The sequence below is a fragment of the Salvelinus namaycush genome, chromosome 20 (genome assembly GCF_016432855.1).
Source record: "Salvelinus namaycush isolate Seneca chromosome 20, SaNama_1.0, whole genome shotgun sequence".
Classification (NCBI taxonomy): Eukaryota; Metazoa; Chordata; class Actinopteri; order Salmoniformes; family Salmonidae; genus Salvelinus; species Salvelinus namaycush.
This window is the reverse complement of record NC_052326.1, coordinates 15,653,781-15,673,650: the sequence shown is the minus strand read 5'-3', so window position 1 is coordinate 15,673,650 and position 19,870 is coordinate 15,653,781. Positions and strand designations below refer to the sequence as shown.

General features: G+C 44.7%; 2 protein-coding genes across 11 annotated transcripts in view; one reads left to right on the top strand and one right to left on the bottom strand.

The window, feature by feature from the left end:
* Nucleotides 1–10,084, top strand: part of LOC120065076 (death-inducer obliterator 1-like) — a 31,418-nt gene extending 21,334 nt beyond the window's left edge. For 5 of the 6 annotated variants that reach the window (XM_039015776.1, XM_039015775.1, XM_039015779.1 and 2 more), the window contains 7 exons: nt 204–320; nt 535–690; nt 1,099–1,252; nt 1,427–2,094; nt 3,752–3,841; nt 3,950–4,145; nt 5,733–10,084. In XM_039015776.1, the coding sequence (XP_038871704.1) occupies nt 204–320; nt 535–690; nt 1,099–1,252; nt 1,427–2,094; nt 3,752–3,841; nt 3,950–4,145; nt 5,733–9,415 (5,064 nt within the window). In that variant the 3' untranslated portion in view covers nt 9,416–10,084. The remainder of the gene's footprint in view (nt 1–203; nt 321–534; nt 691–1,098; nt 1,253–1,426; nt 2,095–3,751; nt 3,842–3,949; nt 4,146–5,732) is intronic. The other variant, XM_039015777.1, reaches the window with a different exon arrangement.
* Nucleotides 10,085–10,087: 3 nt separating this feature from the next.
* Nucleotides 10,088–16,250, bottom strand: LOC120065077 (opioid growth factor receptor-like protein 1). Of its 5 annotated transcripts, none has more exons than XM_039015781.1 (9): nt 15,781–16,250; nt 15,421–15,714; nt 12,602–12,667; nt 12,399–12,434; nt 12,190–12,244; nt 12,028–12,106; nt 11,868–11,934; nt 11,571–11,719; nt 10,088–11,399 (listed from the first exon to the last, which is right to left on the bottom strand). In XM_039015781.1, exons 1-9 carry the CDS (start codon nt 15,985–15,987, stop codon nt 10,694–10,696), a joined length of 1,659 nt encoding a protein of 552 aa, XP_038871709.1. In that variant the 5' UTR covers nt 15,988–16,250; the 3' UTR covers nt 10,088–10,693. The 5 variants fall into 5 exon arrangements, with proteins under 5 accessions (XP_038871709.1, XP_038871710.1, XP_038871708.1 ...); XM_039015782.1 differs by having other exon boundaries at nt 15,421–15,674; nt 15,807–16,249; XM_039015780.1 differs by having other exon boundaries at nt 15,421–16,250.
* Nucleotides 16,251–19,870: the final 3,620 nt, after the last annotated feature.

Sequence of the window (19,870 nt, the reverse complement as noted above, 5' to 3'; positions counted from 1 at the left end):
AATATATCACTCAATTGTTTCCTTTTATTTTGGCAGTAACCTGTACATTTGAATTAGTATTTCTTTATTATAGTATTGCGTTGTTGGTATGTGGGTGAATTGATCGTGAGTCATGAATTCAATTTAAATGATATTACTGAAATGTTTTATGTTCACAAGCCATATGTGCCAGGTGAGTAAATGGTATGTTGTGCTTGTCTCAGGGCCTGTTCTACCGCGTGGTCTGGGGAGAGGTCAGTCCCTTCAGGCTGGTGAGGCTGAGTGCAGATGAGCTGCTCTCCAAAGAGATCTCAGAGTGGAGGAAGCCTGACACCACTGAGGTAAGAAGGAACTCCTCTGTTGACCTATTAGAGATCATGATAATGAAACCAATAATTCTATAGACAGAGCAGTACTAGGAATGGTATTTATTGTGCAACTAAATATCACTACTAAAGAGACCATATAATTAGCCTAATTTTCGTATATTGCTAGACACTATATATGTTCAATAAGGCCTACATCCAAGTTGATGACCTCTGTTGTATCTCATAGGCTCCCAGTGCTAGATCCCAGACAGGGCAGTCCAAATCGGGCCGTAGGCTTGATTCTGGCCCCCTTGATGTGGACATGGAGGACGCTCCTCCAATGTCTGATGGAGACGTATGTAACTCTGGCACCTCTCCATCTCCTCGCATGGCTTTTTCTGCAGTAAGTGGTGGCTTTCTCACCCTTTCTTTCACTTCCGCTTGTCTTTCATCTTCATTTTCCTTGCATAAGACAAGAACCATGTTGTCCTGGGTGTTAACATGTGGGTAACATATTGTGGTTTTACAGTTTAATTCTCTTGCCAACCTGTCCCATACCTCTTTAAACTGTCCCTTTGTCCTACTGAAGCTCACTGCCACCCGCCCCGTGCATCACTCAAATCACGTTTCACACCCACTGTGCATCAATGTAGCTATCGTTTTAGAGATGATCTAATGATTCATGTGATCAGAATATTTCCTCCATTCAGGACCTCATCAGATTTGGCTATGGTTTGATGTGCTATTTGAGATTCCATTGTCAGTTTGTAGTGTTGACTGTCTTTCTGTTTTCGTTTTACAATGTGTTCAGGAACTAGAGGAAGCTAGCTCCGCTCCCTCTTCTGGCTCTGTTCAGGTGGGGGTGAAAAGTGGCAGTTCCCTGCCAGACATCTTCAGCATGATGCGGGACACCACAGCCGAACACAGGGCCCACCTCTTTGACCTCAACTGCAAAATCTGCACAGGTAAAAAAAAAAAAAAAAATGATGCAAGAAACGGTGGCATAAAAACTTTGAGCGTACTTGAATTCCCCTCACATATGTCCCTCATATCTTCATTCTTATTACTCCATGCTTAACTTTGATTAGTGGATTTGATGGTTTAGGAGGTTTAAGTAACATCTGTCTCCCCTCTTCCAGGCCAGAAGTCTGCAGATGATGAACCAGCAGCCAAGAAGGCCAAACTCTCCAAGAAGCCTGAAATGAGGCAAGAGGTGAGGCGCTTGTCCAGGTCCTCCTCAGGTGAAGGTGCCCCGGTCTCTTATCCTGGCAGTGAGACACCAGTCCCTGAGCCCCTGCCCTACCAGGAGGACACAAGCATCCATTTTCCTCCGCCCCAGACCCCTGTCACCGCACCAGCCGTCTCCTCTGTCAGCATCACCCGCAGAGATCCCCGCATGGCAAGACACAGCTCTGGAGTGACGGTCACCCACTCTGCCCCAGACACATCCATGGTAGCACCCATCTCAACAGATACCTATTCAAGACCCATTCCAACAGAGTCCTATTCAAGACCTTTCCCAGCAGATACTTATTCAAGACCAGCCGTTTCAGTAGAGCCCGCTCCGGTTGCAGTGATGGAGGTGGTGCCCAAGGGGCCTCTGCCCATGCCCCCGGCTCCTCCACCTTCCATCCCCAGGCCCATCATGCAGAAAGCTGCCTCGTCAGAGCCTCCTCCAGAGGGCGAGACCGCCATCTTCCTCCATGGCCAGGAGATGATGTGGAAAGGATTAGTCAACATGCACACCGTGGCCAAGTTTGTCACTAAGGCATACCTGGTCTCAGGATCTTTTGAGCACCTGAAAGAGGTTGGTTATTAATTTGTTAGAAAAGATTACATCACTGGTAGTTGCAGTTTTTTTTTTACGTGAGCTAAAAAAAAAAACACAACGAAGACAACATAACTGCTAAGATAACTGTTATATTTGATCATAGTGAAAGTCTCACTACATTTTGGCCAGAATACATGTATTACTTACAGTGGCTTCAGAAAGTATTAACACCCCTTGACTTTTCAACATTTTGTTGTGTTACAGCCTCAATTTAAAATGGATTAAATTGAGATTGTGTGTCACTGGCCTACACACAGTACCCCATAATGTCATAGTGGAATTATGTTTTTAGAACTTTTTACAAATTAATTAAAAATGAAGAGCTGAAATGTTTTGAGTAAGTATTCAACCCCTTTGTTATTTGAAGTCTAAGTTCAGGAGTCACATAAATTGCATGGACTCACTCTGTATGCAATAATAGTGTTTAACTAGATTTTTGAATGACTACCTCATCTCTGTATCACACACATACAATTATCTGTAAGGTCCCTCAGCGGAGCAGTGGAATTTCAACCACATAGACCAGGGAGGTTTTCCAATGCCTCGCAAAGAAGGGCACCTATTGGTAGATGGGTCAATTTTTTATAAAAAGCTGACATTGAATAGCCCCTTTTGAACATGGGTGAAGTTACTAATTATACTTAATACACCCAGTCACTACAAAGATACAGGCATCCTTCCTAACTCAGTTGCCGGAGAGGAAGGAAACCGCTCAGGGATTTCACCGTGAGGCCAATGGTGACTTTAATGGCTGTGGTAGGAGAAAACTGAAAATGGATTAAAAAAATATTTAACTTGGCAAGTCAGTTAAGAACAAATTCTTATTTACAATGACGGCCTAGGAACAGTGGGTTAACTGCCTTGTTCAGGGGCAGAATGACAGATTTTTACCTTGTCAGCTCGGGGATTTTATCTAGCAACCTTTCGGTTACTGGCCCAACGCTCTAACCACTAGGCTACCTGCCGCCCCAATAAGGCACTGAAGTAAAACTGCAAGAAATGTGACAAAGAAATTCACTTTATTTCCTGAATACAACGCATTATGGTTGGGGCAAGTCCAACACATCACTGAGTACCACCCTTCATATTTTCAACCATGGTGGTGGCAGCATCATGTTATGGGTATGCTTGTCATTGTCAAGGACTAGGGAGTTTTTTTAGAATAAAAAGAAACAATGGAGCTAAGCACAGGCAAATCCTAGAGGAAAACCTGGTTCAGTTTGCTTTCCAACTAGTGGCCTAGTTACAGTTTTGTCTTAAATCGTCTTAAATCTATGGCAAGACTTGAAAATGGCTGTCTAGCAATGATCAACAATCAACTTGACAGCTTGATGAATTTTGCAAAGAATTATTAGCTCATATTGTACTATCCAGGTGTGCAAAGCTCATAGACTTATTTTCAATAAATTAGCTACAATTTCTACGCATGTTTTCACTTTGGCATATGGGGTATTGTGTGTAGATGAAAATAAAGATTTAATCAATTTTGAATTCAGGCTGTAATAACAAAATGTGGAATAAGTCTAGGGTTATGAATACTTTCCGAAGGCACTGTACTTGTTTGAATTGTTTGTGAATATATGGTAATGTCATCCGAGTTTAACACAAAGGTGACATTGTTAATCCTGTACAGGATCTGCCTGACACCATCCACATTGGAGGCCGAATCTCTCCCAGCACTGTGTGGGACTATGTGGGAAAACTGAAGACATCTCTGTCCAAGGTAAAGCTTCCACCACAATCTAATAATGTGAGGTATTTATACACAACCTACTTCCTGGTTGAGGATCCTAAAGTCACACCCCTCTCTTTGTTTTTGCCTCATCTCCAGGAGCTGTGTCTAATCCGGTTCCATCCAGCCACAGAGGAAGAAGAGGTTGCCTACGTCTCTCTCTTCTCTTATTTCAGCAGTAGGAAGCGTTTTGGAGTGGTCGCCAACAACAACCGCCGCATCAAAGACCTGTACCTCATCCCCCTGAGCTCCAAGGACCCCCTGCCCTCCAAACTGTTACCTTTTGATGGGCCAGGTAAGCATCTGCAGGGAGACGCACAGAGGCCTCCGATAACCCTAACACCCAAACACTGGATTGAATATGATGTGCCAAAGTCTCTATACATCAAGACAATTAAGTTAGGCATAATGTCAGTCGATAGTTTTGTCCAGAGTGGTCACTATGTTCAGGATTTTGTTCATTTACTTAGTTTTCCTCTGTGTGAAAGGAGAGCTTGTTTCATGAAGTTGGTTTATGATATACATTGTAGGGGGCGAGCATGTATTTCTGCTGTTGCCTTCCTCCATAAACATCCCTCTGTACTTGTTCTATGCCCCCAGTGTGTACTCTGTGTGTATATTACCTTGTATCACACGTCTGTCTTAAATAAAGGATGTTGTGCATCACAGGTTGGTGCGGCCTTAGACGTCAGTCTCAGCCTGTTGTTTTTAAGGCTCAGCTTTTATTCTGTAGATACTCGTGTGAAATGTTTGGGTAATGATGGTGTTTCTGAAAATGACAACTGCCACAATGTTACATTTAAATTACTCCTCACTGCAACTTGGTGTACTGTGTTAGTGGATCTACCTGCATCTCCAGTACCCACACATCATAACTGAATGGGCAGCACCTGACCTACACCTAGTCCATCCCATACCACCAACAATGCCTGGAAAGCCATGGTAAGTTATTATGAGAGGTCCAGCTTGGAGAGCCTTGGACAGATGGTTCTACTCATGTTGGGGTTTTAAAGAAGATGGACAAGAGAAGAATCTATGGATCTCAAACACTCACTGAATTGAAGAAACAAACACTTAACCATCCATATAATTAGTTGTCAGCAGAGGTTGGATAAGTAGTGTCATAATTAAAAACATTGCATATAAGTTCAGTGGAATGCACTGTACAACACATATTGTCTGTTTTTATATAGAATAGTAAAGAATATGGAAATGTCCATTAATATTGACATGTCATTAGCATGCATTCTCATGAAGTCACAATCTAGCAAGATGAGAAGCTTAGTGAAAGTGGCGAATGTTGCATTTTTCTGTACCTGCAAAGTGTGATGTTAGATCAACAGAAACATGCAGTCTAATGCAGTGCACAGACAGTCACAGTTCTCAAAGTATCATGGGGAGTTTAAGACTGCTCAGCAGTGTGACTAAGCACTCTTAAAGGTTGTCTGTAGCTTACAATTCTTGTTTGTATTCTTTTGACACATGAATATTTTAATTTAATTGTATACTTGGAAGCTGATTATACAGGTGGCTTTTTGTGCTCATATTTTTTGTTGTTGGAACAATTCGAAATGGAAAGTGAAGACCACAGCTTGTGGCTTTAAATCAACAGACCTTTTTGTGATCAGTTTTGGTTTGTTGTGATCTGTGTGATTCCCGGTCTCTGAAATCCTCTTGTCTGTTGTCGTCCATAGCTTCGGGCGTTTGAAACAAGCTCTCATTTCAGTTTCACTTCAAATAAATTGTATCTCTGGAAATTTTTGTCATTTAGCAGATGAATCTATCGGAGATATACAGTATACAAGTATGTAAGTGGATAAAGGATATGTTCTAGAATGCTTTTTATTCAATTATCACTAATTGTTTTAACTTTGTCTTGTAGGACTTGAACCAGCGCGTCCTAACCTCCTGCTTGGGTTGGTGATTTGCCAGAAGGACAAGAAGCGTGCTGGAGCCTCTTTGGAGACTGAGGAGAAGCGTTCCAAGATCCAAATCAGAGACCTAGATGATACTGGCCTTCCAAAACCAACCACCACCATCAAAGCTGAAGTCAAAGCCGAGAAAGCCTTGCGGTACACCCAGGATCTTCCCTTCAGCACAACCCCGCCAGGTACACCTCCCCCTCTCAGCTCCTCAGAGACCTCCACGTCCATGGCAGCCTTATCAGTGCTGTCCTTCCTGTCCTCTGTCAAAGCCCCTGCTACAGACAAAGAGTCACCTGCCTCAAGCTCTGCTGCATCATCTGCTGCCAATGCCACTCCCCTTCAGACCATCTTGAAGACCTTGTTTGGGAACAAGAGGCAAGACTCTGAGGCCTCCATGTCTCCCTCAGAGCATGGTGCTGTTGACGTCTCAGCCGTGCCTGCTACTCTGCTAGATCCCATTGTTCAGCAATTTGGACAGATTTCTAAGGAGAAGCAGGTGGAGGAAGATGAGGATGACAGACCATACGACCCAGAGGAGGAATATGACCCAGGCATGGGCTATGGAGCACCCCAGAAGTCGGTTAAAGAACCTGAGGTCATCAAGCAGCCAGAGGCTACGGATGTGGATGATGTGGCTTATGACCCGGAGGATGACACCATCTTTGAGGAGGTCAAGACTGAGGTCCCTGGTCAAGCCAAGGCCACCGGGGATCTGACCAAACAGCAGAAAATGGTGGAGGATCTCAACAAACAGATTGAGGAGCAGAAACAGCAGCTGGAGGAGCAGGAGGAATCCATCCACGAAAAAAAGTCAACCACAGGGACATCAGCTGCCTCGTTCTCAGTCACAGACAGTTTGATCTCACAGCCATCCCTACTGGCCAACAGTCGGCTCCTGCAGCTGGGCAAAAAAGTTGAGGAGTTAGTGAAATCTTCTGCTGCTGCTCCTTTGATTAACCAGAGAAGGGACCCAAGGCAGAGTAGGGATCCCAGGAGGCTAACCTCAGACTCAATAGAAAAAGTGGAGATACCTCCTGCCAAAGACACCACGCCACCACCAGAGACTGATGTCCAAGAACCAGAAACACCACTGCCCCAAGAAGAGGTTATAACAGATTCTCTTCCCTTTCTGGAATCAGACGCAACAGAGGTTTCCATTCCCCTGTTAGGTGAGCATGTAGAACCTGCTACGGAGGTCAATTACATGGAGGAACAAACTGTTGAATCTGAGGAAGTCGACCCAACCAAGAGTGACTTGGACAAATACAGTATTTGGCCAAATGCAGACAGCATTTTAAAAACAGGGGAGATCTCTAGTTTTGAGAAGAACCGTCAAGAGCCTACCTCCTCTGGCTACTTCAACATGTCCACAAACAACAACTCCTTAGCTTCACCTACAATTAATGTACTGTCTCAGAATGTCACCCAGGATAGCTCCACCCTGGTGGACACTCAATCCTCCCACATGTCACATATGGAAACATCAAGCTACATGGACTATGGAGCTCCTGACATTCTCCCAACAACCACCTTCCCACCCCAGCTTGTACCACCACCAATGCAGGGTCCGCCCCCAATGCTCGGGCCACCACCCATGTCAGTTCCCCCACCCATGCAGAGTATTCCTTCCTTGTCAGGTCCTCTACCTATGCAGAGACCTCCTCCACCCATTCAAGTTCCTCCACCCATGCAAGTGGAGAGCAACCAGTCTCCGTACTCCCAATATGGGCCGCCTCCTGCTGCTTATCCTCCCTATCAGAACCAATGGGGAGGCTCTCAGCAGCAGTATGAGGCCCCCCCTGGTCCTCCACCCCAGACCATGATGCCACCCAGGGGACCCCCTCCATTCCAGCCGATGGGCCCGAGAGCCCCACCTCCCCAGATGTTCAATGCCCCCATGGGGTCCATGCCTCCCCAGCACATGGGGCAGCAAGGCCTCCCTCCAGGCCAGTTCATGGAGGGCCATGGCCTGCCCAGACCTAATTTTGACGGGCAAAACGGTTTAGCTCCACCAAGGAACAGTGGACCCCCTCCTCCATTCAACTTCCCTGGACCCAGAGCACCCCATCCACCATTCACAGGGCCTCCCCCAGGCCACTTTGGCAACAGAGGACCTCCTCCATCCCACTTCCCTGGGCCCAGAGGTCCACCTTCTCATTTTGGGGATCATGGGTCCCAAGCCCACATGATTGACCCACCAAGAGGCCCTGTAGATCAGTACAACAATGTCAGTGTTGGGTCCTACCAGCAGGGCATGGACCATCACCAGGGTCAGACCCCTCCACACATGTACAAAGACAACCAGGCTCCCCCACAAGGCCCCTCTTACAGAGGACCTCCACACAACCAGTATGAGGGGCGGAGAGGCCCGCCTCCCAGTGGAGATATGGGTGGACAGCGCTTCCATCCACCTAACCAGTTTCGGGGCTCTATAGCACCCTCCCCACCACCACACAGGGGGTCTTATGATGACCAGAGACCCCCTCAGGACCACCGTGGGGCCCCACCACAGCATTTTGGAGGACCTGACCAGTATCACCTTGACAGTCCAGGGGACTTAAGGCCAGTTCGCCACAGTGGGCCTCTGCTCCCGACCCCACCAGAGGGCCCCATACCTCTACCAAACCGCATGGGGGGTCACAGCCCAGAGTCCCACAGGGATGACCACTGGCGACGACACTCGCCTGATATGAGAAGGAGCAGCTCCACCAGAGAGGGCTCAGAACCTAGCGGTGGAGACAGGCCCAGTCGGTTTGAGGGGGGCCACAGAGACCGGGAGCCAATCCCTGGCTCCTCTCGGTTGTCTGAGGAAAGGCAAAGGGACCTGTCTGAGGACCGCAGGAGGGAGCGGGACAGAGAGGGGCCCCATGGAGCCAGGCCATGGGACAGGGGCCAGGGCAAGCCCTGGAGCCGGGAGAGAGAGTGGGACAGAGGAAGGGAGAGAGACAGGGGGGAGAGAGAACGAAGCCGGGAGAGGGAGCGCAGCAGAGGGAGGGAGGGAGAGCGACATGGGGAACCAGAGGGTGACAAACGCAGGGCGCCGGAGGGTGACAAACGCAGGGCGCCGGAGGGTGACAAACGCAGGGCGCCGGAGGGTGACAGACGCAGGGCGCCGGAGGGTGACAGACGCAGGGCGCCGGAGGGAGACAGACACAGGGCGCCGGAGGGGGACAGACACAGGGCGCCGGAGGGGGACAGACACAGGGCGCCGGAGGGGGACAGACACAGGGCGCCGGAGGGGGACAGACACAGGGCGCCGGAGGGGGACAGACACAGGGCGCCGGAGGGGGACAAGAGAAGGGACAGGGAGAGAGACCGAGACAGGGGCAGGGAGAAAGAGCCTGACAGGAGAGACTACGACCGAGACAGACCCAGGATCAGAGACCGGGAGAGAGACCGCGACAGGAGAAGGTCCAGGAGCAGAGACCGGGACAGAGGCAAGGAAAGGGAGCCTGACAGGAGAGACAACGACCGAGACAGAGCACGAGACCGAGATAGAGAGAGGGATAAAGACCGGGACCGGCGCGACAGGAGCAAGAGCAAAGAAAAGAGAGAAGACAAAAAAGAAACAAACAAATCTGATGTCCCAAAGGAGAGCGATAAACCTGCAGAGGTTGAAACTGCTAAAAACACATTGTAATGTCTTACTTTTGAGGACTTTTCACTGTAGTAAATCAATCACCCTGTAACTTTTACTTTCAGCACCATAACTAAATGTAAATAGACATTGGGAATGTGTTTCTACATGGCAAATGATTTCATGGTACAATACTCTTGTAGTTCAAAAGGTCAGATTTTTTCCCCCCACTTCATATTTTATGAATGTTATCACATTTGAAACTAATATTGAGGTCATTTAAGTTCATCTGACTATGATACCATGTCATTTACATACAAGTACCTTTCTCCTGTCAAAGTACCTTTTCTAAGAAACACATGAAAGCAACTGATTAACTCCCTGACCTTTAATGTAAATATGAATGTATTTGTGTATATACCAGTATGTTTTTAATCACATTTTTCTAAGTAGAGAAATTATAAGCCATATATCTGGAATGATAATGTAAGAATTTAGGAAACATTGATTGCTATAGTCTGAAGTCATTGGACAGTATGTGCTTGTATGTTCAGCAGTTACCACTGAATGGATGTACCTATAGTATTGCTAATTACAGTTGACATTAATTTTGTTTAAACTTGGCCAATTAAACCTTCTTTATGGCAATCTTTGTCATTAATGGGTTCTGTCTTTCCATTACTTCTCAGACTTAAAAAATGTCATGTTCAAAGACTGTAATAAACACCACATAGACTCTGTTTATCTATTATTTTATTAAAATCAAATGTATACAAATCATTAGGCACCCCTGGTGCTACATGGTTAGGCACTAAAGATATTTTCAATATTTTAAGCAGTAGAAAGTATTTTGAAATGCCTTCTGAGGCAAGCATAGTCATTCAAAGCTGAACATTTACCCAAAACTCCATATAACAAATTCCCAAAACTAAAAATATGCTATTACAAAATAAACCACTAATATAATCATTGCTGGTTTGAAAACAGTAATCAATAGTATAACATTGGTATTGTTTTGGAAAATGTGGATAACAACCCACTGATATATTATACATGTAATCAGAAGTAAATTGATTCACCAACATTTGTTCATATAAATGGAAATGATTAGAATAGATGGCATACATAATGTTCCTTTATTAGTGCATGACATGGTTGAATACTCTAATCAATCGTCACCATTACGTCAAACACTGAATATTTCCTTTTGGTATCAATTAACTATCACGGGATGTGCTAATATTGCCCTCTGAAACGTCAGGGCATGGTTCGCTCTCTAAATGCTTACTTGCAGCTCCCTTATTCTCCCCAGCACCATCATCTTTGCTTTCTGTGGTTCCCTCAATCTCCACTGTCTCTCTCTGGTTGCTCATCTGTACTCTCATGACCATTGGTGTTAGTCATTCCCTCTGAAACATCATTGCTTGGTTCACTATCTGCTCCCTTATTTTTTCTTTCATCATGATCAACATTAGTCATTCCCTCTGAAACGTTGATACGTTTGGGAAGTTCATGCTCTGTTGGCTTATCTGCAGCTCTCTTTCTCCAATTATTAGTATTTCCCTCTGGATGTTCACTGCTAGGTTGATAATCTGATTGCTTCGGAGAATCGATGGTGGGGTGTTGACTAGGGTTGGGGGTAGTTATAGAGCTACCTCTATCAGAAGCTCCATAACTGGATTGCGCAGTATCGTTTTGCCGATAACTGGCAGTGTTGTCAATGTTAACCTGTTTAAGATCAATTGAGTTTTTATAATCTGGGAATGTCTCTTCCCTAAATATACTCTGGATTGTCTTGGGGCACCACACAAACTCATGTTTGGGCTCATAGTGCGCGTAGGCATACTTAACTAAATTCCTGCGCTCTTGCTTATCAATGACAGCAAAGATGAAGTAGTTGAGGGCACTTTCCTTCACATTGTACAGCTTGTCTTTGACAAGAGTCTGCTCTAGGAAGAAGTGGACCAGTGGGGCCTGGTAGTGGGGGAACCCCAGAGTGCCCAGGCACTTCAGAATGCGGGTGATGCGCAGGTTGTTGTGTGTGTTTCTGCCATGAACAAAAATACAAGGGTACTGTTAACCTCAAAAGCACTGTTATTCTCAGAAGTTTAATTTGAAAACTGAAATCTTAGCTATTATGTATTGCAATCACTAAAATAAAAAGTTAAATATCACTGTAAGATAAAAAGTTAAATAACCAAATGAAGAAATTTCTAACCTTTCCAGGTTGTCAAATCTCTCACGCCAGTTATTCGCAAGTTTCACTTCCCCTGTTATGTCATTTGACAGCTCTATGCCGTAGAAGTCCAGCATGAGCTTGTAGGATGCGACCAGCCTCTGCTTTGCTGTGCCATCTTCAAGGAAAGCCTGAGGAGGAAACGGATTGTCATTCAGAACGATTATGAACACATATTTTCATATGTTTCTATGCCCCCAGTCAATAGATAATGTATGACATATGTAAATGCAATATGCAGAGAACACTTTCCTTGCTCAAAGAAACTACTAGAAGTACCTCAATTTCCTTCTTGGTGAGTTCCTTGGCTTGATAATTCATTCCTGGTTCTTGAAGTGGGAACAACCTAAACAAAATGTTTGTGTATTAAACAAATATTTTAAACAATATTAAACAAATATTTTAAACAATTTAACTTAGAAATGTAAAGGAAACTGACCATTGGATGTATGAGTGAACTTGTTCCAGTTTTGAATATTTCCTGTGCCATTTATTGTGAAAGTCCTCAATGAAGACACCTAATCAGAACAAAGTTTACAGTTAAACATGTCCATGTCTTGTCAAATTGAAACTGCGCTGAAAGAAACAGTAAAGAGATTACCATCAGGGGAGGAGGGTATTTGTCCACGGTAGAACTGTAAATTAGGCATTTCATCCTGGGGGGGAAAGTAATGCAAATTCAGAAATGAGGATATTTCAGAGAGCTGTATTAAAACAGTACAATAATCTCAGAGGAATTGGCCAGTAAAATTATGACTAAAATCATCCCGCTTTTCCATGTACTACATAAAGAGATGAGGACTTGCTTACTTGTTGCCCGCCAAAGTACAACTTTGATCCTTGCCCCTGTGGAAACAAGAACAAAGGTCTAAAGACTATGTACAAACTATTGACTGATTGATAGTCAGCAGCAGTAACATACTATGATTGAGGTGGATATATTTTATAGCAGAAAGATATAAAATATATGTGTAAGATATGTGTAAGATTGTGTGAAGAGAATAATGACTTACTGGATAATCATGCCTGTACTTCTGCATATCCCTTGCTGCACTTCTGAATCTGTTAAACTTGTTTGACTGAAAACACATTCACTCCATGAGATCACAAAATGGCAGATACTGGAAACACCTGATACAATACTGATACGCCCACGTGTCTGAGCTATATAAAGTAAAACAAACTTGGAGGGAAACTTTTACTAGCTGCAAAGGCCGGCTTGTATTCTACTTGGCTACTGACGGGCCTAGCAGACTTTATTAGTCATATCCATTTTATGTATCTGGAAGTTATTAGATCACATAGACAGACGTAATAAAAACATCAGAAGTCTTAAACCCTTGACTAAAGCTTTGCATGGTGGACAGACGCCTCACAAGTCCTCAACTGGCATTAAATAGTACCCACAAAACCACAGTCTCAACGTCAACAGTGAATCCGGGATGCTGGCCTTCTAGGCAGAGTTGCAAAGAAAAAGCCATATCTCAGAATGGCCAATAAAAAGAAAAGATTAAGATGGGCAAAAAAACACAGACCCTGGCCAGAGGAACTCTGCCTAGAAGGCTAGCATCCCGGAGTCACTTCTTCACTGTTGACATTGAGACTGGCGTGTACTATTTAATGAAGCTGCCAGTTGAGGACTTGTGAGGCGTCTGTTTCTCAAACTAGACAATCTAATGTACTTGTCCTCTTGCTCAGTTGTGCACCAGGGCCTCCCACTCCTCTTTCTATTCTGGTTAGAGCCAGTTTGCGCTGTTCTGTGAAGGTAGTAGTGCACAGCGTTGTATGGGATATTCAGTTTCTTGGCAATTTCTCGCATGGAATAGCCTTCATTTCTCAGAACAAGAATAGACATGCGTTTCAGAAGAAAGTTCTTTGTTTCTGGCCATTTTGAGCCTGTAATCGAACCCACAAATGCTGATGCTCCAGATACTCAACTAGTCTAAAGAAGGCCCTATTTATTGCTTCTTCAATCAGAGCAACAGCTTTCAGGTGTGCTAACATAATTGCAAAAGGGTTTTCTAATGATCACTTAGCCTTCCAAAATGATCAACTTGGATTAGCAAACACAACGTGCCATTGGAATACAGATGGTTGCGGATAATGGGCCTCTGTACACCTATGTAGATATTCCATTAAAAATCTATCTGCCGTTTCCAGCTACAATAGTCATTTACAACATTAACAATGTCTACACTGTATTTCTGATAAATTTTATGTTATTTTAATGGACAAAAAAATAGCTTTTCTTTCAAAAACAAGGACTTTTCTTAGTGACCCCAAAAATGTGCACATTATTCTTGAAAAAAATTATTCAAGCCCTGTCATGTTGATCATTGCTAGTCAGCCATTTTTAAGTCTTGCCATTGATTTTGAAGACAATTTAATGCACAACTGTAACTAGGCCACTCAGGAACATTCAATGTCATCTTGGTAAGCATTTCCAGTATATTTGGCCTTGTGTTAAAGGTTATTGTCCTGCTGAAAGATTAATTTGTCTCCCAGTTTCTGTTGGAAAGCAGACTGAACCAGGTTTTCCTCTAGGATTTTGTCTGTGCTTAGCTCTATTACGTTTCTTTTCATCCTAAAACTCCCTAGTCCTAGCCGATGACATGATGCACATGATGCAGCCACCACCATGGTTGAAAATACGAAGAGTGGTACTCAGTGATGTGTTGTGTTGGATTTGCCCCAAACATAAAGCTTTGTATTCTGAACTTAAAGTTTATTTCTCTGGCACATTTTTTTTTCCAGTTTTACTTTAGTCCCTTATTGCAAACAGGATGCATATTTTGTAATATTTTTATGTACAAGCTTCTTTCTTTTCACTCTGTAATTTACTTTCATTTTTTGGAGTAACTAAAATGTTGTTGATCCACCCTCAGTTTTCTCCTATCACAGCCATTAAACTCTAACTGTTTTAAAGTCACCATTGGCCTCAGTGTGAGATCCCTGAGCAGTTTCCTTCCTCTCTGGAAACTGAGTTAGGAATGACGCCTGTGTCTTTGTAGTGGCTGGGTGTATTGATACACCATCCAAAGTGTAATTAATAACTTCACCATGCTCAAAGCACTATTCAATGTCTGGTTCTTTTTTTTGTTTACCCATCTACCAATATGTGCCTCTCTTTGAAAGGCACTGGAAAACCTCCCTGGTTGTTGTGATCCAATCTGTGTTTGAAATCCACTGCTCGACTGAGGGACATTACAGATAATTGTATGTGTGGGGTACAGAGATTAACTTGTCATTAAAAAATCATGTTAAACACTATTATTGCACACATAATGAGTCCATGCAACTTATGTGACTTGTTAAGCAAATGTTGACTCCTGAACTTATTTAGGCTTGGTATAACAAAGGGATTAAATACTTATTGACACAAGAGATTTCAGCTTTTCATTTTTAATTAATTTCTAAACATTTCTAAAAACATAATTCCACTTTGACATTAAGGGGTATTGTGTGTAGGCCAGTGACACAATCTAAATGTAATCTATTTTAACTTCAGGCTGTAACGCAACAAAATGTGGAATAAGTTAAGGGGCGTGAATACTTTCTGAAGGCACTGTATGAGAGAGCAAATGTATGAGCCATTGAAGCAAGCATTGTATATAACACATATCTATCTGAAAATTGTGAAAGATTGAGTTATAGATTGGGGAATTTTGTTTTAAATTGAAATGTTTTGGGGGGAAATGAAATATGCCAGTTGTATTTTATGGTGCCAATAAGAGACGTTTGATGATGAGCTACAGTATTCTGAAACTCATCTGTTGAGAGACCTCACCAAAAACGTTATCAGGGCCCAAGGGCCTGCATAGTGCATACGTACATGTTTGGTCCTTCTTTCACTTGTTTCTTCATTTGGATGATCCTCCCATGTCGAGTCGTACATGCAGGAGTATTCATCGGTGTCTTCAATATCAAATGACCTGAGAACCGGAACCTCCACTTCTCCACTGGGAATGGATTCAGGCTCCACTACTACACTTACTAGAGACTTTTGACTCTCCACTTCATCTCTGGGAAGGGAATCAGAAGGCTCCACTACTACACTTACTTGAGACTCTTGACTCTCCACTTCATCTCTGGGAAGGGAATCAGAAGGCTCCACTACTACACTTACTTGAGACTCTTTACTCTCCACTTCATCTCTGGGAAGGGAATCAGAAGGCTCCACTACTACACTTACTTGAGACTCTTGACTCTCCACTTCATCTCTGGGAAGGGAATTCGGACTAGGATAACTTGGCATGATAAATCTCCAGATGCGTTCCAGCCAAGGCCAACAATTTGGTATGAACGACTTCCAGCGCAGGCCCATGTAGGCGAGAACTGGAACCAGTAATAAAGTGCGTTTGTGCCTAAACCGTTCAATCCCGGGAAACATCCTAGACATGTCGTCTCAATTTAGCAATTTTAGCGCTGCTCGCAGACCTGTTCCTATTATCATTAGAAGCCCACTAACTCCGGAGCGGCGCACAAGATAATGATGTAGGACTACGCCGTAGTCTATACAAAATGTTCCAAGGTAACAAATATAAATTTTATGATTAACTAAATGACGAGAGCAACCACGATATCTTGCATTCGGATTCGAATAATATGTTCACATTTTCACTTTCGTTTCTTCCTGTCACTGGTTTCTATACTCACCGTAAATCGAAACACTGGCGCAACATCGCGAGACTTCCGGGAACGCTTGCGAAACAGACCAAGCAGACCGGGATTTGAATGAGAAGTCAATGAGAGACTCGAAAAATTCTTCCTTAGTTGTTCATTTTCTCGAAATCATAACCTAGATTTGAGTTAATGGGTCCGTATAATTTTTGTCCAATTAATATTTCCTATCAGATGACAAGATAAAAAACTAGTAAAAAAATGTAATTCCTCGTTTATTTGATTTGAATCAGAAATCAAACAACGCATAAACGGTTATGTTTTTGGTTTTTATTGTCTAAAGGAAATATTAAATAACGAGAAATTGAATAATTATTTGATTATTCAAATGTTGTGTTTTTAATTAACGGTTTTGATTCGACCCCAGCACCATTCGTTTTGGTCAATGAATAGTCGTGGTTTCTTGACAACACAGAAAATGATAAATGGGTCTTCATGTTTTTGATCTGCATATGCAATCGAATAAACAATTAAACGTTATTTAGATATTTTTTTAATGTATCATTCCAATGATTTGATGATTGACAGTGCACTGTAGTGGATCATGTGACATGTCCTGAGTCCCCCAAAAATCTCACTTTTTTAAATTGTTCCGCTCTAATGAGGGACTGATTTAGACTTGGGACACCAGGTGTGTGCAATCAATTATCAGGTAGAACAGAAAACCAGCAGGCCCCGGACCTCGTAGGGTAAGAGTTAAGTACCCCCGCTCTATAACATGCCACCGATCACTACAAGATTCAGTGCCTATGAGAATAGACGACATAACCACATGGGCAGTCAGTCCGATGAAATGTGCCCGTCATGACCAATGGAAAACAGTTTTTAGTTTGGTCTATGTCAGGATCTGGCCATTTGTGATGAGCCTATAAGGTACATCAATAACAAGGTATTCTATTTTTTTTAAAGAGCTCTGTCAATTGACCTATAGCATATGACACATAATTTGAAACTCGCTGATGCACAACCATGGGTAAAGACCAAGGCCCTGTTTCCCAAAATCATTTTGGTTCATCGTTGGAACCATATGATCCGATGGTTCTTACGATGAACTTAGCCTTAAGATGCTTTTGGAAAATCGAGCCCTAGGCCTCATTTCCCAGAGCCTTCATATAGTGTAAAAATCACCGTTAGAACCATTTTACGATGTATCTTTAGTAGTCGAGGTGTTTCCCATAGTCTTCGTTACTAATGTGGCTCTGAAACCCTTGTAGATCTATGACTGATCCAGACCACTCATAGAGCAGCCAAAGTGCACCATTAGGCTTATTTTCTGCCTTAACTCACAATATATAATTCTAAAACCATTTATAAGAGTTTTGTGTAAATGGGCATGATCATACAATGATACATGTTTTATTTGGGTAATATATTGGATCAAATGTAATATTTAAAAAATGTAGTTGTAACATCCCAAGCTGAATCTTATCCGGTTCAAATTGGGAACAGTGGAAACGTCAAACCATTGCCAGATGTCAGCGGAACAACAATAATACAACATATGGCTGTTATTCAGCAGATTGTTGCTCTGCGTTTACGCAGTTGGGAGTTTTCGCCAAATCCTTGGATGGATACATCCTCAGATTTTTTTTAATGGAAAAAAACAACGTGTGCAGTAGAGGTTCAGTTAGGCTACTGTATATAGCTGTGGGCTAAAACCAAACTATCTGAGAGTGTAACGTCCTGACCAGAGTTCTTATGTGTTTTGCTTGTTTAGTGTTGGTCAGGACGTGAGCTGGGTGGGAATTCTATGTTGTGTGTCTAGTTCGTCTGTTTCTGTGTTCAGCCTAATATGGTTCTCAATCAGAGACAGCTGTCAATCGTTGTCCCTGATTGAGAATCATATATAGGTGGCTTGTTTTGTGTTGGGGATTGTGGGTGGTTGTTTCCTGTCTCTGTGTTTGTGTATGTCGCACCACACGGGACTGTTTCGTTTGTGTTCGTGTATGTGTTAGTTCCTGTTCGTGCGTTATGTTATCTCGTTCAGGTTTGTTCACATCGTTTCTTGTTTTGTAGCTTATTCAAGTGTATTTCGTGTCAGTGTTCGTCTTGTCAATTTAATTAAATCATTATGTCTACATACCTCGCTGCATGTTGGTCCGATCCTTGCTCCTCCTCGTCTGAGGAGGAGAACGACTTAGACGAACGTTACAGAACCACCCACCAAACCCGGACCAAGCAGCGACAGCAGCAGTGGTACAAGGAGTAATGGACATGGGAGGAGATTCTGGACGGAGAAGGACCCTGGGCAGAGCCAGAGGAGTGTCGCCGCCCCAAAGCGGAGCTGGAGGCAGCGAAAGCGGAGCGGCGGCATTATGAGGCGCTAGCAAGGCAGAGCGGCTGGAAGCCCGAGAGGCTCACCCAAAAATTTCTTGGGGGGGGGGCTAAAGGGTAGTGTGGCGAAGGCAGGTAAGAAACCTGCGCCCACTTCCCATGCTTACCGTGGAGAGCGGGAGTACGGGCAGACACCGTGTTATGCGGAAGAGCGCACGGTGTCTCCTGTACGTGTGCATAGCCCGGTGCGGGTTATTCCACCTCCCCGCACTGGGCGGGCTAGATTGAGCATTGAGCCAAGTGCCATGAAGCCGGCTCAACATATCTGGCCTCCAGTACGTCTCCTCGGGCCGGTGTACATGGCACCAGCCTTACGAATGGTGTCCCCGGTTCGCCTACACAGCCCAGTGCGGGTTATTCCACCTCCCCGCATTGGACGGGCTACGGGGAGCATTCAACCAGGTAAGGTTGGGCAGGCTCAGTGCTCAAGGGAGCCAGTACGCCTGCACGGTCCGGTATATCCGGCGCCACCTTCCCGCCCCAGCCCAGTACCACCAGTGCCTACACCACGCACCAGGCTTCCAGTGTGTCTCCAGAGCCCTGTTCCTCCTCCACGCACTCTCCCTGTGGTGCGTGTCTCCAGCCCAGTACCTCCAGTTCCGGCACCACGCACCAGGGTTCCAGTGCGTCTCCAGAGCCCTGTTCCTCCTCCACGCACTCTCCCTGTGGTGCGTGTCTCCAGCCCGGTACCACCAGTTCCGGCACCACGCACCAAGCCTCCTGTGCGTCTCCAGAGCCCTGTACGCACTGTTCCTTCTCCCCGCACTCGCCCTGAGGTGCGTGCCCTCAGTCCGGTACCACCAGTTCCGGCACCACGCACCAGGCCTATAGTGCGCTTTGAGAAACCAGTGTGCCCTGTTCCTGCTCCCCGCACTAGCCTTGACGTGCGTGTCTCCAGTCCGGTACCACCAGTTCCGGCACCACGCACCAGGCCTACTGTGCGCCTCAGCAGGTCAGAGTCGGCCGTCTGCCCAGCGCCGTCTGGGCCATCCGTCTGCCCAGCGCCGTCTGAGCCATCCGTCTGCCCAGCGCCGTCTGAGCCATCCGTCTGCCCAGCGCCATCTGAGCCATCCGTCTGCCCAGCGCCATCTGAGCCATCCGTCTGCCCAGCGCCATCTGAGCCATCCGTCTGCCCAGCGCCATCTGAGCCATCCGTCTGCCCAGCGCCATCTGAGCCATCCGTCTGCCACGAGCCTTCAGAGCCGCCCGTCAGTCAGGAGCCATTAGAGCCGCCCGTCAGTCAGGAGCCGCTAGAGCCGTCCGTCAGT